The sequence below is a fragment of the Acinonyx jubatus genome, chromosome A2 (assembly GCF_027475565.1).
Source record: "Acinonyx jubatus isolate Ajub_Pintada_27869175 chromosome A2, VMU_Ajub_asm_v1.0, whole genome shotgun sequence".
Classification (NCBI taxonomy): Eukaryota; Metazoa; Chordata; class Mammalia; order Carnivora; family Felidae; genus Acinonyx; species Acinonyx jubatus.
In genome coordinates this window covers 29,251,479-29,275,615 of record NC_069383.1, presented here as the reverse complement: position 1 = coordinate 29,275,615, position 24,137 = coordinate 29,251,479, and the positions used below count along the sequence as shown (strand labels likewise).

Below are 24,137 nucleotides of genomic sequence, written 5' to 3'. Positions count from 1 at the left end.
AAAGCTGGGTATCAAAGTGTGTAAGAAAAGAAACAAGACTTTTCAACCAAAACCTCCCTTCTTCAGCCACCCATCTCCCATTTAAATATAGTATGCATGTATTTAAGTGTTTGAATTTGCATGTTGTTGTTTTTTTTACCAAATTTTTTAATATGTTTGAGCGTATCTCTGGTATTTGTATAGCCTTCATAAAAATGTAAAATACTGAATACTTTAAACTACTATACCAAGGTAAGTAAGTGATGTATTATTATGTGTCTCTTATCATCTGCAGCCCCAGCAAACTTACCTGTCATGAATAATATGCTGGTCTGCATCATACATACAAAAGGGATGTTCTATCGTCGTACATTCAGTCATAAACTCTATAGATCCTCCTGTGTCAGCTGAAATGTCACATATTGCCACAAGTCTGAAAATAACATCAACACTCAGATGAAAGTGTGGAATTCTCAACAAGATTAAAAATGAATAGAAGTGAAAGGTGCTTGGAACAACTTTCAGTGTGGATGCCACATATTTCCTGGGTTCTTCAGCTTTTTTCCCTACACTTCACTGTAGGACACTGTATCCTTCTAGGATATAGACAGTCTTCCCAAGATGAGTTTTAGTCTCCACACACAAAAATAAGGAGAAAAAGAGGGGGAGGAGAAAAAATCAAAGTGGAAAACCCCTTCCCTAGAGAAATCACAGCAAACAGCCTAGTTAAAGTTAACCTATTTAGCCAGCTCTAAATAACTTATGAATATTTGATGACACTGTCTGCACCCTGCTTAGTGGCACAAGGTTTGTTCTGAGGGGGACTTTGCATGACCAATGATTACAGAACACACAGATACATTGTTCTTCATATAAGGTGAAGTCAATGTGCCCCCTCGGAAGGCTTGGAATTGTAGGTAACTTTTGGTACAGTGGGGATGAGTCTGTGCTTATAGAGCTACTACGGAATTTTCCATGTTAATACAGGGAAACCTCTAGAATTAAGAACAAAAGCCTCAGCCCAGCTTTTGAAATCCTTTAGTGGTTGACCAAAAATTCCCTGCCCAGTCTCCAACTACCACTTGCCTTTATAAACCCTGCACTAGAGCTAATGTCTTAACTCGCTGTGCCTTAAATTGTGCTTTGATGGTTCCGTATTTATCAGGCACCAATCCTATCACTTGAAATTCTCTTTCCCCTCAGTCCTCCCTTTCAAGCCTTGCTGAGCCCAGTGTTCCCAGTTTCTTCTCAATTCTTGTGCTATTTATTGTTCCTAGCATTCTCTTGACATTTACTTCTTGCCAGCTACATGCCTGAGGGTAGCAATCATATATTTTCTCTGTCCTTTAGCTTAGCAGAGTGCAAGGCAGATGAAGCATTCACAAATATTTATTGGTTAATTATATACTCAACATTTAATAATTATTTGAATGCAAATTACATGTCAGGCAACGTACTGGGTACTTGAAGCCAAGATAAATAGGGCCGCTATCCTTAAGGAGATTAAATTTTAATAGGAGGGAGAAAAATCATAAACACAGGAAAATAAATGATCGTGAGTTTCAGAGAAAAAAAAAGTAACAGACTAGAGAGAGACGGGGCTGGGGACGCAGATCTTTCTGAGGTTACTTTTGAGCTTCGTGTGGAGTTAAGGGAAGAGAGTTTCAAGAGGGAAGGAAGGTTAACTGTCAAATGCTGCCAAGAGATCAAGTAAGATAAAGCAGAGAACTAGTCATTAATAGTCAAGTCTGGTGATACATGAATCTCCTATAATGATACCGTAACTAGTGGGTCCAGCTGCTACAAACTGCCATCATTACTGAAGGGAAGTCCTTACTTGTGTGGTAATGCGGGGCAGCCTTCCACACCAGCAACCGAGGACTTGCCCGGAACCAAGAGGCTCTGGACATCTTGGCGAGTTAGTAATCGAGGGGTGTTTTGTTCCCAGTAGATTCCATTAATTAAACAAGTTGTATAGGGTGCAATCTGTAAAGCAAGTGCCAAGTTCAACAAGATAGGCAGTAGCGAATTTCAACGAAGTAGGCTGAAAGAGAACTATCAGTAAAGTTCATGAGAAATAATTTAATGTTACTTCTAATTGACTTTGTTATTTGCCAGGTCGTTGGTAGCTTTGTGAGGTGAAGACAATAAATACCCACCCAAAATTATTCCATGATAGAGAAATACGTGAACATAAATGCATTAATATTTCTGTTCTCTAATGTAATGCATGGCCAAGAAAAAGGAAAGGACAGAATCAAGCGACCTAATACTCTATTTCCAGCTCAACCACCAGGATTGTGATCTACATCATACTACCTCAACTTCTCTAGGCTCTATTTTCCTTACCTGCCAGATGGGGATAATACATACCCCATTCCTCAAAGGAATGCTGTAAAGATTAAATCAGATAACATCTGTAAGCTCCATGGACGAATGTACTACATGCATACATACATGGTAACTAGGTCATTATAAGTTTTAGGATGCGTCCAATCACCAACACTTCTGTGACTGGGGAAAAGAGGAGGGATGTAAATTTACTAGATTTTTAATTTTTCAGTCTGAAACTAGTTTCATAATTTTTGTTTCTCAAAAATCTCAGGCATTCTCAAGCTACAGGTAAGAGTTCTTCTCTATAGCATGCTCTATATGCTAGAACAGCTAAATTTCATACCAGAATCTAGAATCTTGTTACTCAAACATACTTAAAGTTATTTAAAACATTTCTTTTCACAGTAAATGCACTTTTTGTTTGGTTTATTTTTTTGGTTTTTTGGTTTATTTTGAGGAGGACTTTGCATGACCACTGAGTACAGAACACACAAATACATTGTTCTTCTTAGAAGATGAGGCCAGCGTGTCTCCATCAGAAGGTTTTGACTTGTACGTAACTTTTTGTACAGTGGGGATGGGTCTTTGCTTATGTAGCTGTTTCACCCTAGTCCCCTGTAACCAATGCCATGCCTCAAGATAGCTGGCTGGGGTTATGAGTGCAATTTGTGACAATAGGTGGGATAAACCTAGGTTGAGATGAAACCTCATAGACATTGTGTTTTGCCAACAGTACTAACTAGTCCAAGATAAATACAGAAAACAACACCCCATGGGAAATGGTTTAGAGTTATTGGGCACATGCAGACCTGAAGTAGAAACAGAGACAGCGAAGCAAAGAACATATCCAGCAAAACCACTTACGCAAAGGCCACTCCAAACATCAATAAAAGCCAACAACCCCTAAGGCCAACCCAAAGGACTCACGAGTCATTATGGGGAACTGAAAAACAATATATACATTCATAATTTTTCTCCTTGAAAACAACCTAACAATAGTGTGTTATGAGCAACCAACTCAGAAGCAGAGTGTGATACTCACATCAGTATTAAAACGACTTATGTAGCGCTCAGGATATTTGTCATACTCTACAGGATCATACACACCATCTGTTTTCCTGACAAGATGATGATGGCGACTTAACACCGTCCCATAGACTTTTCTCAGGTCTTGCAGAAGAGAAAGAAATGAGTAAAGTAGGTGACAAATGATAAAGGTTTATGGTGATAAAATATGATAACACAGAAACTGTTAAAAACAGTAAAAGATACATGCAGTCATCCTCCTCCCCCTTACCTCCATTTTGGGAAACTTCTTTTAATTCGTGTGGCTCCACATATTCACAAGGTAACTCATTGAAGATTTCTTGGGCTCCCTATAAATAATGCATGAGTACAAATCTAAAAATCAATAGGACAAAAGCCAACATGGTTTCCCACAAGGATTCCAATTCGCTTTCCCCACAATTACACAGCTCCACTTGTCCTGCCCTACAGCGAGGATTGCAACCCAGAAGTACAGGTAAGCTTCTGGCACACAGCCTATAGACCAGTTTTTATTTATTTTATTAATGAAACAGCATTAATTGGAAGGAGCTTTACTTTTACTTTTTTTTATTTAAGTTACCCAGAGGAGACACAAGGGTGCTTAGAAATGAAAACATAACAAAATATTCCTATTTATGTTTGCTCCACTGCAGAATTATTTCAAGTGAGGGAATTATATTTCCTATGGAAAAAAAATTATATGGCTATCTCACAGTATAATACAAATAGTGATGTCCTGTTTGTAAAATATTTTCATTGAAAGATCTCTTTTACAATTACAAGTTTCTCTGGGGGATCACAAGTGTCTTCTCAAAACCACCCCAAGCGGAAGAAAGTATGAATTACAATCCTAAATTAGGCTTTCTAAAATCTTACTGGCAAAACCCCAAGTCATTTAAAAGAGTTTACATCCTGTGGTCAATTCCAAACTTTTGGACAACACAGTGACGAAGGTAAAACAGACCTCTCTAAGAACAGACCTTTATACCGTTAACAATGACTTATCCCTTTAAAAAGAAAAAGCATTCAAAACCCCTGACAGCTTGGAGTCAACCAAGAGCAAAGAAAATGAGTTTGGATCATCACTGCTCTCTTACTGTGGGAAAAGTACATAGGTAAGAAAAGTACCAAAAACAGAATGCCCACTCATCCAAAAAGCAGGGCTCTAAAATATCCCTAAAATCCTCACATCCTTTGGGTTAGTCTCAGAGTTTTGACTGCTTTACAGAAAGCAGATATTCTTAGAAGTATCTGAGAAGTTACCTTAGATACATTACCAGTCCCTGTGAACACAAATGTCAAGGGCCCTATCGACTTTGGCATCAAACCCAGAGATATTTCATAGCCGGCATCGCGGATGGCTTGCACAGCCTGACTGCTGTTCCTGTAGTTATGAGCCATGCCAATGTGCTGAAAGCAAGCACACACGAATTCAAATTAGTCTACATCCTGAGACATTTACCTGTTCTTAAAGTGTGATATGTATTTTCAAAATGATAAACAAAATACACATCTCACCATAAAAGGTGTGTGATGTCCCAAAGCAAGGAGCCTTAACCCCATTCCATGTAAAATGTTGATCATCCCTATTGCAGAATCAGACCAACAGAAAAACCATTAGTCGGGAGGAGCTGAAGCTGTTTTCTCTGACCATTCTCCAACCTGCTCGGTGCTCTGAGGAAGCACAGACCACAGCATCTCAGATTTGGAAGGGGCCCCGGTGATCACCTTATCCATCCTCTCAACTTGCGGCCATCAAAAGTACTAACTCAGCTGCATCTCTATCTATCCCTTCCACTTTCAATCTGTCAAAATGGAAAGAGTATCCGTCTTCTTCTCTAAGGTTAATCTCTCCACCTTTGCTCCAGAGCCCATCTCTTCCCATTCCTTCTCTAAGGAATTCACTCTTGAATTACTATTTCTTTCACTATCCCTCCTTATTAGTTCACTCTTATCAACATTTAAAGACACTTACATTCCTCTTGAACCAAAACCAATGAACAAGCAAAACGAGGTCACCATTGGCCCTACCTGTGACCGCTGTCAGCAATTTTAGTGACCTAAATAGTTAATTAAACTCAGTGGACAATTGTCCGATCTTGACTTACTTGTCAGAGATATTTGGCAACATGGAATCCCTCTTTATTAGAACCCTCTCTTCCCTTAGCATCTCTGACTTGAAAACTTTCCTCCCACATCTGTAGGTGCCTCTTCCCCTGCCCATTTCTTTTAAACTAGTGTCCCCTGCCCTTTCTTTATACCCTAATCAGCCTCAGGATTCTGTCCAGGGCCTTATTCTCTTCAATCTCTACATTTTTTTCCTTAGCTAGTCTCATCCAGTCCTAAATTTCAAGTACTCTGTATGCTGCTGACCCCAAGTCTGTATCTCTAACACAGACATTTCGCTTCAAGAACTAATCAATTACCTCATGGATTTTTCAATTTGGATTCAAACAACGAAAACTCAGCATACCCATAGCAAAGACCTCATCATCCATGTTCCCCTTCTTTTTAGGAACATAACTTGCCCTCTCTGTATCCCTTTGAAATGTTCTTTGATCTTTTTTCTTAAGTCAACTTTTAAAAGAGTAATTTATATTCAATAAAACACACCAATTTAAAATGTATCATTTGATAACTGTGAACATATGTACACGCCCATATTATCACTGACCTAATCAAGATATAGAATATTTCCAACACCCCATTCAGTCCTCTCCAACCCTTTGCCCCAGAAAACCACTCACCTCATTTCTCTCTGTAGAGAATAGTTACTTCTACAGTTTCATATAAATGAAATTATAAGTATATACTCTTTTTTGTGTCTGCTTTGACTCAGCATAATGTTTTTGAGATTCATACATAATTGAGTGTATTAGTAGTTGACTTATTTTTATTGATGAAGGAGTTTTCTATTTTATGGATATATCACAATTTATATAACCATTACTCTGCTGATGGACATTTGGATTGTCTCTAGGCTATTATGGACGAAGCTACTAGAAATAAGTATTTACAAAAAATTATTCATTTCTCTTGATAAATGCCTATGATTAGAATTTCTTTTGTACATTGATATTCAAGTTTTTTATTTCTTCTTGAGTTGGATTTGGTAATTTCTGTCCTTCAGGGATTTGTCTATTTGACCAACATTGTCAAATTAATTGGCCTATTCATAATATTTTCTTACCCTTTTAATGTCTATAGGATGTATAGTGATGACCCCTCCTGTATTCCTAATACTGGTAAATTGTGGCTTCACTCTCTTTCTCTATTTTTTTTAATCAGTCTAACTGGAGGCCTAACAATTTTATTGATTTGCTTAAAAATAACTAGCTTTATATTTCACTGATTTCCCCTCTTATCTTTATTATTCTTTTCCTTGTATTTGCTTTGGGTTTAATTACTTCTTCATTTTCTTGCTTTGTAAGGTGGAAGTTTAGATCACTAATTTGGACTTTCTTCTTTTCTAATAAAAGCACCAAATGCTAAAAATTTCCTTATAAGCATCATTTTATTTGCACCTCATCAATTTTGGTATGCTGTTTTAAATTTTCATTCAATTCAAAACATTTTCTTTTTTTTTTTTAATTTTTTTTTAACGTTTATTTATTTTCGAGACAGAGAGAGACAGAGCATGAACAGGGGAGGAGCAGAGAGAGAGGGAGACACAGAATCCGAAACAGGCTCCAGGCTCTGAGCTGTCAGCACAGAGCCCGACGCGGGGCTCGAACTCACGGACTGTGAGATCATGACCTGAGCCGAAGTCGGATGCTTAACCGACCAAGCCACCCAGGCGCCCTCAAAATATTTTCTAATTTTTCTGTGATTCCTTCTTGACTTATGGGTTATTCAAAAATATATTGCTTATCTTCCAAATATCTAGAAATTTTCTAAATATCTTTCTATTATTATTTCAAAATCGACTTTATTATAGTCAGAGCACATACTTGATGATTTCAAACATTTTATGTTTATTTAGAATTGTTTTGTGACCCAGCATATGGGCCATCTGGGTGAGTACTCAATAACTGTCAATTAGGTTAGGGTGGCTGATGGTGTCTTCCTGTCCTATATCCCCACAACTTTTCTGTCTGCTTGTCTTAACAAGTACAGACCTTCAAGTAGTCTAATCCGATGCATGGTTATAACATAAGGTGATGTTTTCTCAACTAAAGAAGGTTCAAAGTACTAATGGAACAAAAGTCAAGTGTAGTTTCCCCCAAACTACAGCTCTTATTCTTTCTAAACTGTTCCTCTCTTGGTTCCTACCCCTGTATCTTTTCCCTTCCTTCCCCCCTTTATTCCTCACCATAATTTCTCATCACCAAACTGACCTCTCCTAGTCTTCCAGACAGAACTACCGGAAAAGCCAGACCCTATTCATAGTTGTTCTCCTTTTCCCTGATTTTTCTTTTTTAACTTTTGTAATGAAGGTATTTAATGATTTACCTTCTTATTTTATTCCCCTAATATTCATCACCCTTAGGCACACACCCATGTTTACTTTTAGTGGGTGAAAATGAACACTTTCATGCCCTTGCCACAGAAAAAAGGAAAACACCTAGTTACACCCCAGGCAAATTCAGAAAGTGAGTGATGTAAACCCTGGCATACCTACCTGCTACACCTGCCCACTGTCCAAATGCCACTACCCGTATGCCTCTATGATCCACCATTTTCTCATAATCGATCAGTCGGATTTCCTGAATAAAGAATAAAAGATTTTGACTCAGACCCATCCAGCTTCATATCAATGAGTAAGCACATATACGAGCAAGTAAATTTTCACATTTCTTCCTCTTATAAAATATGTCTTCACTAGACTTTATAAGTTACCATTAGGTGCACCATGAACTATTTAGAAAATGCTGGGTCACAAACCAATAATAGGTTTATGATTTGAGATGAAAGAATGGTCCTAGCAGAGTGCCTAGTGCTCCTTGATGGTAGTTAATGAAACAGGAAAGGCATCAATTCCTCTCCTAGGCCAGCAGCATCTACGAATATATCTATAGCCCCATTCATCCCCATATCCATCCTTCTAGCCTCAAAGAAAACAAGTCCCTCCTAAGGCTAATCTCTGCGAACTGGATCCCAGCTTTTCCCGTGTCCTCCCAGACCACTCTTGAACTTTCTCTTCCTGCATCATCCCTGTGTACACTGCTCCTTCCTACCTAAAAAATAACAACAACCCCTCTCAAGTCCGTACACACAAATCTCTCATTCTTTCTCTCTCTACCTTCCTTCCTTCTTCCTTCCCTCTTTTCTCTCTCCCCATCCTTTTACAAATAAGCTTTATTCACAAAGTAGTAGTACATACAGCCTGCTTTTCACTTTCTCAGCTTCACTAAAACCACATTCTTCCCTGTCTTTGGGAACTTTCCCTCTCAGGAATGTCCTATCAATTCATGGTTAAAAGCTATTGACACACTGTAATTATAGAATGCTTTAAACAGCCATTATATTTCCTTAAATACCTTATGATTTTTACCAAGTGCCTGAATTTCAGAATGTTTAAGATTCATCCAACTCTAAGTAATTGGTTACAAAATGTTGCCAAAAAGCAGCCATGCCTATTCTGCTTCTATTAATTCTCTTGTAATGAACAAAAGTTCATATAACAACAAAATTTCTGAAGTACTTTTTAAGGAGTTTACCTACTTAAGTGAAACCTTCCTCTTATAATATTATTTCCATTAATCACTTTTTTGAACTCGTTCTTCAGAACCACTGGCAATTCACTAGCCGAGGTCTAGCATATTTGAAGTTAGTAGGAATGTATGCCATAGGCCTTTACGAAACACATTTCCTCTACGGCTTTTACTGTTTGTGAAGTCTCCTGTCCTCTGCCTATTCGCAGATTCCAGTCTCGTTTCTAATGCTCTAACATCCTTACCCCAGGACCTGGACATTGGCCTTCTCTACCCTCACTCACTCTACACTCACTACCTACCCTCATCTAGTCTCATGTTCTTAGATGCCATCAAGTCTCTGACCACAAAATGTGTCTCAGGAGGAGCCACCCTCCTGAGCTACAAACTCGTATCAACAGCCGTCTCAGTATCTCCTTAAAATTGAATGTCTAAAATCTAAAATCTCCTTAAATGTCTAAGGGACAAATTGGACTCAACGGGCCCTGAATTCAACTCCTGATCCTCCCACCCAAGCCTGCTTCCTCTTGCACTAGCTTCGTCTCAGTCTGTGGCAACCTTCAAACTGCTCAGGCCAAAACCTTGGACTCCTCTCCAGTGCCACTTTCTCTCATACTGCACATTCATTTCACCAGTAACTTCTGCAGGATCTGATCTCTAAAATACACCGAATACTGATCTGTGTATCACTACCTCCATTTCCACCTCCCTCATGTGAGCCACTGTCTTTTGTAACCTGGCACCCATACTAATCTAGACTAACAATCTTGCCAATTTTCTCCTTCCACCTCCGATATTATCCACACAGCAAGCTGAATAAGAACTTCAGAGCATGATTTACTCTAACCCTCTGCTCAACCAGACCCTCAGGACTTTGCACTACTCTGCTTTCTGCTTGGAAGTCTCTTCTCCAATGGATAAGACTTAATCCTTCACCTCCTTCAAATTTTTGCTCAATGCCAAATTTGCAGTGAGGCTTTCCCTGATCATCTGATTTAAACTATCACCACCTGCGGTGCCCAGCACCCCTTTTCTCCTTCTGTATCATATTTACCTCCATCACACATATCTCCAAGTGACAGATGAGATGTCTTATTTATATATGTATCATCTGTCTCCTCCCCCTAGAATGTAAGCTCTATAAAGACAGTTACTTTATTGCCATTGCAGTGAACAGTATCAGACACATTGCAGACACTAAGCAAATATTTGTTGAATGAATACTCTATATTTTAAACACCTGATAGTTTTTCCATAGTATTTGTATCTCGAAAATTGATTTTTTTTCCTATACGAATGTTAATAAATGTAAAAGTAATCCCCAATCCAGGTTTGGCCCTACAGAGTTGTGCAACCTCAGTTGCGTCACTTTGCCTCTTGGGGCTCCATCTGAAAAATGACAAAGTGGATTATATGATTCCTGAGGCTCTTTTCAGCAATAAAATTCTACTTGGTAATATCTGACCAATTGGCCTTATAGACTGCTAATCGTTTGGGGGGAACAATTCTATCATTCTTTCTGTTTGAAAATACAAAAAGAATGAAATATGTTTGGTTTCTCTTATTACAAATTCCAAACTTGCACAGCAGAGGAGCCCTAAAAGAAGCAGAGCCATTCTAGCACTAACTCATAGACCACCTTTCCTACTGAGGTGAATAACATGATGTATTCCCTAGATGCTGAAAGAAAACTAAAACCCCACTTGACATTTAAAAGTAAAAAGAAATATTGTTTCTGTGTTAACATTTATGATTACTGGTCACTAATTACCTTTCTTAGAATCTCATCCAACAAGCCCATGTTGGCCTCCTGAGCCTTTATTGTGTGGGAGAAGAATGCATAAGTCTTCTTAGACATTAATTTTTCCTCCGGGGGTCTTTTAACTCCCAAAATTAGACAAGCTTCAGAAATATCTTCCTGAAGAATGCCACCAGCTTTAACATATTCCTGGGAATGCAGTTTTGGTTAAAAGTTATTTCCCTGATTTTTGTATTCACATTTTCTTTAATAAGTAAGTGTAGCAATTAAAGGCACAATCTTTTGAAGGCATAGACTCTGTATGCATTGGAACAAATAACAGAACAACTGCTTCTAATATTTTTACTTTCTGGCTAAAGATCAATTTAATACTCTTGACTTTTGTAGCAAAAAAAAAAACCAATTAGAAAATTTACCACCTATTCTTATTTAAGTCCCGTTAATAGTTTAATCATAAGCACTAACACACATGATTTAAAAATACTTGTGAAACGTATAATTTATATCAACAATGCACTGAAACACTACATGCAAAATAGTAATTTATTACTCAGGTTTTTTTGTTTGTTTTTGTTTTGTTTTGTTTTTTGAGAGACAGCCTGAGCAGTGTTGGTGGGGACAGATGGAGAGACAGAGAATCTTAAGCAGGCTCCACACTGGGCATGGACGTCATGGCTGTGAGATCATGACCTAAGTCAAAATGGAGAGTTGGAAGTTTAACCAACTGAGCCACCCAGGCACCCCTTACTCAGGTATTTTTAAAAGAAAGACATGTATCTGCAATATTTCCTTTCCTTTCTTTCTTTCGTTTTTTTTTTTTTTTTTTTGGTTCAGTTAGTATTTATTACTGCCCTATTCTGTCCAGCGGACTGTGCTACAGATGAGATGATAAGATACACAAAAAGGCAGACAACACCCCTCCTGTAAAGGCACTAACAAAACATAGTAAAAAGAAGTCAGGAGCACAGTAAATGAGACCAAATTCAAAAGAATTGTGCACAGCAGAACCTAAGTGATACAGTAGTTTAATGAATACTGAGATAATTCCTGGGTAAGACTACCAAGGAAATATGCAAACTTAATCTTGAAGCCTAGGTAGGATTTGGAAAGATGGAGGTGGGAAATGCAACATGGTAATATCAGTAAGAGGCACTGAAGGAATACATACAAATTTGCAGCCTGGAAAATAAGGAGATATTAAGGGCATAGTGGGTGAATCAATTTGGAAAAGTAAACTAAGTATTATCATGGTGAATATGATCTTTATGGGATAAAAAAAATCATCATCATTTATTAATAAATTAGTACATGTTTTAACTGAGTTCTTTTCATGAATTATCTCATTTAATTTTCATAAAACTCCCATGAGATGGGTGCTATTATTGTGGCCATTTTATCAATGGGAAACCTGAGGTTTACACATTCAACTGAGATTGAATAGCTAGTACATGGAGGCAATAGACAGTCATTTCAGATTTCTAAACAAAAGGAGCAGCATGATCCAGGCAGAATTTAAAGAGCATCAAAAGTGGCCGTTGAATAAAAGGAAGATGAATCTAGTTAGGAATCTACTTCAAAGGAAGCTATAAGAAAGACACTACAAGAATGAACATATAATTCATACCTTGTTTCTTTGAAAATAATCTATTTACCCATTTATAGCAGACTGGTTAAATAAATCACAAAAAAATCATGGAGTAATTACAACAGAATAATTATAGCACAGCCGTTAAACAGAATGAAGCAGATCTCTATGAACAGACATGGAGTGAGTGTCAGGGTATGTTGTCAACTAAACAAATAAGGTGCAATACAGTATGTATAGTATACAACCTTCTATATAAGAATACACACACACGCACGCACGCACATTTTTGCAGACAGAAATATAGAAATAAAAGATGAGAAATGACAATACTAACCTATGCAGTGGGTGGGAAGAGGATCTAAGGGATTAAGATAAGAGGAAGACTTCTCTGCAGCATATCACTGTACATCATTTTCACCTTTGAAACTTGTAAATGTTTCACTTATTTTAAGAATATAATTAAATCAAAAAGGATATTAAAGCAACTGTTAAAATGTATAGAAAAAACACAAATAAATCCAGCTGTATATCACAACGATGGTGTAACTACACATTGTATAATTCATATAACTTGAATACAACACTCTGAATATTTGTTGTGAGATATATTCTAAAACAAAAAATAATTTTCAACTAAAAAAATTAAACTCCATTTAATAGGTTTATTTTTTTTATTGAGGTAGAAGTGACATACAACATTATATTAGTTTCAAGTGTATAATATAATAATCGATATTTTTATGTATTGCAAAATGATCAGCACAATAAGTCTTGTTAACATCCATCACTATGCATAGTTACAGAATTTTTTTCTTGTGATGAGAACTGTTAAGATCTACTCCCCTAGCATTAATAGGTTTATCCTTAGTTGTAATATTAGTATTGTGATTCCAAAACTATTTTATGTATAATATAGGATAGAGCAAAAAACATGCATTAATGTTATAAAGAATTAAAATGTTCACTGCTGGAGAAAACATACAAATATAAAATTTTAAAGGTAAGAAAAACCTACACTGTTAAAATTTTTAATGGAAATACCAGCATTAATTCATGATTAAATAATATATACATATATGTATATTATATATGTATGTATGTATTATATGTATGTTATATGTATATATATGTGCATGGGTATGTGTAATCTGTGCATTTCTTAGTTTGTCCACTAAAGGGGCTAAGAACGACACTATCCCGGTAAAAATAAGCACACCTAACACGAGATATCAGATCTTGGTTTCTATATACTAAAAGAAATCAGGGTTCCCTGATGAAATGGCTAATCCCAGGTGTGGGGCAAAAAAGCACAAGGTGAGGCTAAGACCATATGTTGCTGCAGGAAACAAGAAAGCTCAAAAATAAATGGATTCACGTCCAAAGACATAGGAGCACCCTTAAAGAGACCCTCTATCTCAAATTTGGGATAATTTGGACATTTAAGAAAATGGTTAATAGATTATCAGCAAGGGAAAAGGCTCATACATCCATAATGATACTCGAAAGAGCAAAAGAGAAAGGAAAAACTAAAGGAAATCTGTTTTCTGCAGAAGAATATCAGCAAATAACTTAGAAGAGTGATAAAATTAGAAAATCATCATTTTGCAAGCTTCCACGGGAAAAAATGATTCAGGCAAAGATTATCAATGGATGCTAACTAACATCTTTAGCAAAAGGTGGTTGAGACACACGCAGGAGATTCACCGGTCTCAAAATATCATCCCACAGATGACTCAGTAATTACAAAGGGAAAAAGGTACTTATACAATGGAGAGATCTGGTGGTAACCACCTCCGCCAAGTGACCACAAATTTCTAACCTTGGGACAACCTGATATATTGTGTCTCTGATGTGATCCAATGGGAAGAACATAGATCACTTATATCACATTTATATCAAAAGTGTTTAACCTGAATGTAAACACCAGAATAAAAACAAGACTAATTACAACCAGAAGCAGATGATTCTACAAGTCAACTAGCCTGGACTCTTCAAAAAGAGTCCATACCACAAATCAAACAGGTGTGCTGTTCTAGATTAAAAGAACTAAAAGAGACATAACAATGAATGCAATGAACCTTAATTAAGCCTCAATTAAAATTTAAAAAAATAGGGGTGCCTGGGTGGCTCAGTCGCTTGAGCGTCTGACTTGGGCTCAGGTCATGATCTCCTGGTTCCTGAGGTCCAGCCCCACATCGGGCTCTCTGCTGACAGCTCAGAGCCTGGATGGAGCCTGCTTCGGATTCTGTGTCTCCCTCTCTCTCTGTCCCTCCCCCGCTGGCGCTCTGTCTCTCTCTGCCTCTCAAAAATAAAGAAATGTAATAAAAGAATTTTTAATAAAAATTAAAAAAAAATCGTGAAGACCATTGAGACAATGGGGAATTTGAGATGGGCTATGTGAAATGATATTATGGAATTATTAATTTCTTAGGTATGATGGTTATGTAGGAAAGTGATTTATTCCTAGGCAAGGCAGTTTTTTATTGACCTTAGTCTCCCCAGTCCCAGAACTAGAGTCACACCTGGAGACATGACTATAGGACACCACCTCCTTCGAAAGGCAATCCCTCCACCCCTCAGCTGGAGAAAGCATGCAATGGAGTGAAAATAATACTTATTGACTGAATACTGGACCCAAGGAAAAATTCTGAAAGAGAAAGGAATACTGTCATGTGGCATTTACATGACACTAGCAAACATTTTATTTTTACTCTGATGCTCCTTCATTGAAAAAATTAGAAATGTTTACCTTGTCGTGAATGGCCCGCCGATTGGAAGGCTGTATTAAGACTTTGTACCCCAGGTTGGTGATCCCTTTGATGTGCCGGGGGGCCAGGGGTGCCCTCCGCTCCCAGGCGTTCACATCCTCCCGCCTCAGGGCCATCACAGCCTTGTGGTGAAGCCCTTTGTACAAGCTGAGCCCCAGCCTGCCCAGTTTGGTCCTTTGTACTCGTAGCATCTTGAAACCTGGTGACTGAAAAGACACCATAAGAGAATAGCGCAATAAAAGGCAGGAGGGCTCACAGATCAGTTCTGGTCTCCTGAGAAATCTGCTGTAAAATCCAACCAACTAAGATGGAACAGATACAAGAGAGAGGAGGAGAACCCTAGATGATAAAAAGTGCTCCTTTACTCAACAAACCCAAATTTCCACCAGTGAGTTTATTTATTTCCAAAATAAGAAAGTACTGAGCAAATTATGGGACACTAACCAGTATCTGCTAAGCCAAAACCGTTCTTTATACACAGTAAAACCTTGGCTGGAGAGCAGAATTCGTTTCAGAAACGTGCTTATAATCCAAAGCACGTGTATATCAAAGCAAATTTCCCCATAAAAAATAAAGGCACCTCAGATGATTTGCTCCACAATCCAAAAACACTCATTAAAAAATGATTACAATACTGTAATATAGTACAAAATAATAAGGAAAATACAAAATATAAAGAAAAATAAACAAATTAACCTGCACTTACCTTTGAAAACTTTCGCATCTGGTGTGAGGGAGACAAGAGAGAGGAGGGTTACTGTGTAGGACAACTTTCACTATCACTAAGGGAATCCCTGCTATCTGTTAGCTCAATGGAATCTTTTTCTTTACATGCAGCTTTAATGAGGAACCTATCCAATGACACTTGCTTTTGCCTTCTTTTGAGGATTTCGCGGAAATGGGACATTGCTTTGTTAAACAGGTGCATAGCTCTCACTGCTACAGCCTTATGGGAGCGGTTCTTTCCTACAAAGTTTTGCACTGTTTCCCACATTTTACACATCTCCCTAATCTTACTTGAAGTGACCGATTCCTCTGCCTTTTTCTCTTCGTCCTCTGCAGGTGAGATGCAGATGTTAGATTTATAAAATCTTGCAATTTCAGCCACTTGCATACCTCATTCACACTTCGCGATGATTTCCTTCTTAACATCCACCGTAATCATCTCCTTCTTATTGCCTTTCTTTTCAACTTTTTCTGCATGGGGGCTATTGTATAAGCTCACATGGATATTGACTACAGTACAGTATTAATAAACTCTTGTCATATACTGTATTTAATATAACTGGCAATAAGGCAGCAAAGGAAAGGGTCTTTATCTGCAGGCAGCCTGACCTAGAATGGAGCAAAGCACTCCCAAGCTTACTCTTGTATGGAAAAGAAACGACTGCCTATAGGTGCTTTGAAGTGACAAAACTACACTAGTGCCAGTTGTGGGCACCTTCCAATGTTCTGGAAAATCACTGATTTTTGCCAAACACCGTGACCTGAGACTGAGCATTCAAGCATGGGGGGAGGGGGGCGATCACCCACAACCCCGCAGCGAGAGAGAGAGAGAGAGAGAGAGAGAGAGAGAGAGAGAGAGTTGTGATCATGTGGCATTCGGTACCGCATACTACTCATATTGCAAAACATCACTCTTTTATCAAGTTAGAATGTATTAGAAATGTTTGCTTGTCTTGTGGAACACTCGCAGAACAAGTTACTCGCAATCCAAGGTTTTACTATATACGTTTAATCAACCATGTGTCCAGCACAAAAGTTTTAAGCATGTTAACCTAAAATGCAAGTACAGGAAGATAATTTGTGCCAATTTTGATGGCATAAAGGTTGGAATCCTATAATCATGTGCAGGATTCTTGACAATCCAGCTCCAACCTCTTTCGAGTTTTATCGCTGACCAATCCTTAAACTAGTGCTACTTAAAGTGTGTTTGGAGCCTGTTGTAGGTCAGTGAACTGCTTTTTACAGGTCCTGTATGAGCTATGTAGAAATAGGAAGTAAGCACTTGTAAATATTTATATCACATGATCATTTTTGCAGTAATTCATTGCTATTGAATTTTATGAAAGTGTTGGTCCTGGCAGATTAGAAATTTAAGACAACAAAACTAACATGTTTCTTCACCATAGCTGTTAAAAGTTTAAGAAGCACTGTCTTAACCCTCCCTGACTCTTTTGTTGCTATAAACATGCTGTTCCCCTTTTCAGGATTTCCTCTTCATACCACTTCCTCCTGCTTTTATATTAAACCCAGACCTATCTCAACCAGTTTTCTAACTGCTATTCCAGATTGCATAATTCCACTCATTTATTCAATCAAGAAATGTTGACGAGAGGCTTACTATGCATCAGCAGAGAGCAAATTTTATATAAAAGCAAAAAAATCAAACAATACTCTGTTCCTCTTCAAATGGTTACATATACTTGGCAGTCAAATGTCATCTCAGATGACAATTTACTTTCAATGATTTTATGTTTAAGGATGGCATCAAAGTATGGGGACTAAATGATGTCACACCTTCTAGAAATTTCCCCCAATCACTGCTGACATAGATCAAAATTCTTATGGAACACATTTCTGTTACATCAGACTGCAATCTCTAAATCAGACTCACTTTGCAGATGGAAGTTTTGTCTAAACAGTGGCGCATACAAGTGCATTTCCTGGGGGCAACTACTTGCCACTTGAGATAGAAAAATTATAGGTCAACTCACAACACAACAGATTAAAAGAACAAAGCAAACAGCAAGGAGATCAGCTAAAAAGCTTTAGAAAGAAGAAAGGAAGAAAAACAATGTCCACAGCAAGCAAACACGCTGATGATAGAGCTCAGGCTAACTTTTACTTGGGCCAAAATACTGTGAGCAAAACTGCCATATATTCTATCTAATTTTTGGTTTATTCATAGTTTTGTTTTTAAAAGAGATTGTATTAGACCCAAACCCAAGCCCGAGCCCACAACACTTCTTCTCCCCAAAACAAAGGGAAACCTGCAACTCTCATAGAACTGAAGTCCCTATGTTCTTAAATAAAACCAATTCCAAAGACAAGTGAGGTTTGTTGAACACACAGATGAGCCCAGAAATGGTCCCATCTTCTGAGCAGGGGCTCTATTTCACACACCATAGGTGACCAAATGACCCTGCATCCACTATTCTTAGTAGCAATTCTTGGAGCCAATATGAGGGAACACAATCAGATAAGTTAGTCTCTCCTCGTCCCAAACTTGATTTATAATCGCAGCCTCCCCTCACTCAGTGACCATCCCACCCCTTCCTCCCCACCTCCCTTGTCTGGGGTGGGGGATACAGTGTAGAGTCACGGACATACACACACATGTGTTTGCAAAGGCAGAACTTTCCGTGCAGGCTAGAAAAGGAAAGGAGCAGGGAGCGACACTCTGAAGTTGATTTGGGAAGCTGCTTTCACTTTCACTTCTTCTAGGGAATTCTCAACTCATAATTTCTGTAGCTTTGCTTTTAAATAAATGCAACAGTAGTTAACAATGATTTAGCATTATGTACCAAGCACTATGCTGAGCTCTTTATAGACATTATTTCATTTCCTCCTTGCAAAAATCTTAATGACTAGATAACTGTTATTATCTCTATTTTACAGATGAAAAACTGAACTGGAGTCCGACTAGAGTTGTTGCTTTTAAGCAGAAGCAGGATTCCCGGGTTAATATTTAATACTTGGGATTTTCTCTTTGTCAAAGCCTGCAGATCCACACCATGTAGGTCTGATGCATGCCACCGCTGCCAGCTCGTTTCAGAAATAAAAGAGATCCATATGGCATCGACTTTACTAGAGTAAATGATCAGTTCTCCCCTCCAGGATGGGGTGCTTCTGTGGATCCCTTTCCCATGTGCCACCGAAAACCCTTCCTGAGTCACTGCCAAGGTAAATTCTAGGTTTCTGGGTGCTTGGAAAAAAAAAAGATTCAATTATAGCAGGTATTACTGTGTTAGCAATTGCTTGAACCTTGAAATTGGGTCTCAACATGAAACTTTCCAGGCCCACCATTCATTTCACCCTAAGGTCATCAAAAAATCTGTAGCAGTGAGGATTTCTTCATTGCTCTTAGGGAGGGCACTGCGGGGTCTGGTATTTCATGGATATGCCCAGGTGGGCTGTTTGGGATTTCCCTGTCCTGAGTTTTGTGGGCTTTTCCAAGAATAACAGGAAATAAATGTAAGGTGTATTTCTGGCAATGCTTTCAATGCAACGAAGCAGGAAGACCCCTGGCTTATCTACTGGCTCTAGTGAGTTCACTTGACAGTGCGAGGTGCTAATGACAACCTGTGGCAGGAGAAAGGAGAATGTGGGAAAGCAAGAAAATGAGAGGAGAAGACAAAGGAAGAGTCAGAAGAATAAGGAGGAGGAACAGGAGGAGAGGAATACGGGGTAGAAAGAGAAGTGTCACATAGGCAGCGGAGGGAAAGAAGACTCTTCTCCTTACAATTTCTAAACAGTCTTTCCTTCAACATATGAAAGACCAATGTTCCAAATACCATAAAAATGAAATTTAAAAGATTCTTCTCTATGTTTTTATAAAATAGGATCTGCACTAAGATAAATGTTTTTACTTACCTAGGATCAATCAGGAATTTGAAATGACTCTAAACACTTATGGGAGTATTATAGTGAATTACACAGACATGTACTGTGTTAGGAGGAAGATTAAGTGGCTGGACGTAGCAATAGAACATACTCTGTGATACCACCTTACTTCTCTTTCCATCTTTCAACGGGGGGAAGACTTAAGAACTTCTTTTAACTTCTAAATTCTCTATCTTTGCAATGTACACATGAGAAAGGGGCAGAGGGAGGACATGCTAAAATGTCCTTAGTATTTTCTAACCTTTTCAAGAGAAGTGAAAAGGAAAATGGTGATTAGATGACAGGATGGATGGATAGATAGATAGATAGATAGATAGATAGACAGACAGACAGGGCAAGCCTGGCATTCCATACATATCCCACCATTTTCTTTCAGTTACTATGAAATAAAAGATCATCATCCTAAATCACATGAATGAACCAAAGAAGATTTTGTGAGATGTATTCATAGAAAATTATATCTGACAAAAAGCCACCTACAAGGGCAGAGAACCACAGCTCCACGGCCAAGAGTCTTGGCCCACACTACATATTTGGTATCCAGACCATAATAATCCTGGAGAGGCCCAAAAGAGTTCCAAATTAATAGGACACCTGGTGATGGCCTAGAACTAATCCAAATACCTCCCAACCCCAAGGCTTGCTAGAACGAGGCTTGGGCATGCAACAACACCATCCTCCATACTTTCACTTCCCCTTGCGTAGGTACACTCTTGTCATGCTTCCACACGAAACCTTTTATAAAACTGTTAACGCTATGTTAACAAACAAACGAACACACAAACAAACAAAAAACAGTAGACTTGGGGCAGGGGGAATCTAATATTAATTAATCTGGTCTAGGAATATTCATGTTTTCAAGCAGCTTCTCAAAGTCATCCAAAGATCTAAGATCCATGACTCTTCTGGTCTTTAGCCCACAAATTTAGTATCATTGAGATGGAATGCAAAGTTCATTTTAAGTTGGACTCTAATCCAAAATGTTTATCTGCTTGTCTGTCTCTTTGCTAAACTGTAAATGCTTACTCTGTGACCTTGGTACATAACTTGACCTATCTGTGTCTCATCTGCAAAATGGATTCGTATTGATATCTACATCTCAGGGCTATTGTGAAGTTTATCTGAAGTCATATGAGTTAAATACTGAGTACTGTCTCGCATGCTGTTAACACTCAATAAATGTCAAGAACAGAAAAAGGCTCCAAGCCTGCTTCCACCTCAAAGGTGAGCACAACCACACCACTCACAGAAAACACTACCTTTCTGTCATCTTTGTCACACTGTAGTGAGGCCTTCACGAGGACTCCACATTGATCCCCCCTCCCTTCTTTATATTTTTCAAGGAAAACAAAACAGAGCCCAGTAAGCCCTCTCTTCACTCTGCAGGCATGGGTGTTCAAGATAAATAACTTAATTTAAATACAGCATTTCATTAAATTTATGATCCATTTTTTTCACATTTTAGCATCCCTGAAAGAGGAATGCATTTTATAATTGATAGCATCTTAGATTAGATGAAAAGGGTAATAATGTTGTTATTTCCCATGCGAAATATACCATTTCTGTGATTCCATTAATTCCATAGAATTTTTTTGTGATCTTACCAAGGAAACTTGCCACTGTTTGCAATGTTGTTTCTATGAGACAATTAACAAGATAATATTTCGAAAAATGTAAACTTTTGTTAAATGGGCACTGCATACATACCGAAGATCACTTCCAAAATCCTGAGCCAAGGTCTGTTAAGGCTTACATAAAGTCTTATTTGGGGGTGGGAGAGAGGATTCCATCGCAAATAAATCAAAGTTCTGATGATGTCACCAATAACAAGTGAGATTGACAACAAATACGATTGTCTGGAGAACGGGAATGTCACTAGGGAAAGTTGGCCTAGATCTTTGTCCTCCTAACTCACTTCACAGAATGGCCACAAGCAGACAGTGCCAGAAGGTCATGTACCCCTAGATTCACTATTTGTTATCCAGAAAAAGGGGGAGGGCAGTGCAGGTGACAAAGTAGACACAGAGAGAGACATACAGGCATCCATGCAAAGTGCTATTGGTGGGTGTTTTTTTTTGTTTGTTTGTTTGTTTGTTTGTTTTTGCTACCAAGTATGTGAAAGCTACCACCGGGGTCAATACTTGGGTCCCGTGAGTAGCTACATCGGCATAATCACAGCTACACCTTACCCACATTCTGATAACTGATGGCTCACAATATCAAAAAATGTTCACCTTTGTTCAGGTTACTAGACACTCGCTCTTCCCTTCCCTTCTTCTCCCACACTTCACCCCACTCCCCTAAAATCAGTGTCTGAAAAGCACATCTCTTCTGGAAGTTGTCAGGGCATTTAGCCCAACTCAATCAAGCAGAGTAGGTAACAAATGGTGGTCTGCCTGCGCTCCTTCCTCGCTGAAGTGCTCACCCTGGACTCACAGCCCCACAGGGTCTTGGGAGTTTAACTTTCTCATGCTTTCTAGATCCATTAGAGAGTAGCCTGGGGACGGCAGTTTGCTGAGGGGGCCCTACCTAAAGAGAATGGCCAGCCCAAGATGGTCTGGGTGAGAAGTTTATGATCAGAGTTTGGCTAAGCAGGCCAGAGATGGAAAGGACAACCGCGCACAAAGAAAGCTGGGGGTAAGGGAGAGAATTGCCCCCCACAGTCTCCATCAACCACACTGCAGCCAGCCAACCACCTGATAAATAAGCGCAGAGTCGGAAAATTTACAGGGTGTTCCTTCTACAACTTCAACGCCTATCCTTTACTCCCCAGCAACAGCCCTCCCTTCCCCCGCCAGAAAGAAGAAGAAGAAGAAGAAGAAGAAGAAGAAGAAGAAGAAGAAGAAGAAAGAAAGAAAGAATAAAAGAAAGAAAAGAAAAGAAATTCTAATTGCCACCCCTTCCCTTTCCTATTCAGAAATTCCAGTACGGCGCCCACAGCCCTTCCCCGCTCCAAGGGAAAAGCTCGCAAGGGAGGCCCAAACGCTCGCCACCCTCTCCCTCGCCCGTCCCGGCAACGGCCGGGTTCCGCGGAGTCGCCAGGTCGCCCGCGGCGCAGGGTTGGGGAGGCCGAGCTCGCCCGCCCCTCTCCGAGGACAGTCGGAGCCTCGCCGGCGACCTCCAAGTGCAACTCGCTGGCTGAGCCCACCGCCCGTCGGCCCAGCCCCTTCGGGCGGCCTCCTCACCTTGTCCTCCCTGCTGTGCCGACCGGTCCTGCCGCCTCCGAGCCCCCAGCTCCGGACTGGGTAGGCTCCGAACTCCCAGCAGAAATTGGGATGGGAGCCGGGAGGAGGAGGTGTTTGCTCAACTTCTGAGGACGTCATGCCTCTTCCTCCCACAGCCAATCAGCAGCCGCCCTGAGGGAACAACCTTCTGCTCCGCCAATCGGCGGCGCTGCCAGGTGCTAGGTCATGCCCTGCCCCTGCTCCTCCCCGAAAATCCTTCTGCCTTCTAGATCTCTGACCTGCGTGCGTCCTTAGCTGGGGGCATCACGTTCTCCCAGGATTTTGTAACTGTCCGTAGAAAGGACAGGCGGAGACACTGAAGGACGAAAACAGTCCGGACATTATACACTAAATAGATGTGTGTACCTGCTGGAAAAAAGTTGCAAGCCCACGTGTATTACGTTTGTTTAGCGATATACACTTCTCAAAGCATTTTCACAGCTTCATAATAAGCCGATGAAGCCAAATGACAGTTCTTAGAACAGTTGAAGAGTCCAACAAGCTGAGACTAGGAAATTAAGTGTAGTGTATCCCATGAATATTAAGAATCTATGTGTATATGACGAAGTCTGCTATTCTTAAAAAGTCTTGAATGGCCTTAAAGGGACAGGGGAAAATGCATTTCATAAAGACTAGCCTCAGCACTAGACACTGAAGAAATGCCAGATGCTCATCTGTGGTCCTTCTAGGGAGTCAATGGTCAAAGAGTAATTTTCCCTCCCGTTTTTATAACTTTCTCCAATACTTAGACTTTTCTCATACCTAACACGAAACTCTTGTGTCAACAATCTAGAGCTTAGAACATTCTTATAAACTCCACTTGTACTCAAGTGCAGAGAAAATTAAAATCTTTTCTGCAGACTGAGACTGTCCTCTGTATCTTTAACTTCACATACCCAAAATCATATTCCTAATCACTCCTCTAAAGCCTTTCCTTCGTGCTGTTTCCCAGTTCCATTCTTGATATCACCAGCTTCCTTATCACCACTGGGCCAGAACACCAAATCTGTTTCAATTCTTCCTGTAGTCTGTCAACCTTACCCCTGGGGTTGACTCCATCCTTTAAAATCCCTCTACTATCTCTCTTACCCAAACCTGTTTTATATACTACCTAGATCATATTCCCTTAAGGACACAACTCTGATCATCTCATTAGCC

The 24,137-nt window shown here is 39.3% G+C and overlaps 1 protein-coding gene across 3 annotated transcripts in view; it reads right to left on the bottom strand.

The window, feature by feature from the left end:
• AASS (aminoadipate-semialdehyde synthase) overlaps positions 1 to 23,098 on the bottom strand; it is a 63,376-nt gene extending 40,278 nt beyond the window's left edge. For 2 of the 3 annotated variants that reach the window (XM_015067309.3, XM_027075355.2), the window contains exons 1-10: positions 22,941 to 23,098; positions 15,111 to 15,335; positions 10,786 to 10,962; positions 7,982 to 8,066; positions 4,879 to 4,946; positions 4,624 to 4,770; positions 3,611 to 3,689; positions 3,356 to 3,483; positions 1,817 to 1,965; positions 290 to 412 (exon numbers count right to left, since the gene is read on the bottom strand). In XM_015067309.3, the coding sequence (XP_014922795.3) occupies positions 290 to 412; positions 1,817 to 1,965; positions 3,356 to 3,483; positions 3,611 to 3,689; positions 4,624 to 4,770; positions 4,879 to 4,946; positions 7,982 to 8,066; positions 10,786 to 10,962; positions 15,111 to 15,335; positions 22,941 to 23,078 (1,319 nt within the window). In that variant the 5' untranslated portion in view covers positions 23,079 to 23,098. The remainder of the gene's footprint in view (positions 1 to 289; positions 413 to 1,816; positions 1,966 to 3,355; positions 3,484 to 3,610; positions 3,690 to 4,623; positions 4,771 to 4,878; positions 4,947 to 7,981; positions 8,067 to 10,785; positions 10,963 to 15,110; positions 15,336 to 22,940) is intronic. The other variant, XM_015067310.3, reaches the window with a different exon arrangement.
• Between the last annotated feature and the right edge of the window lie 1,039 nt (positions 23,099 to 24,137).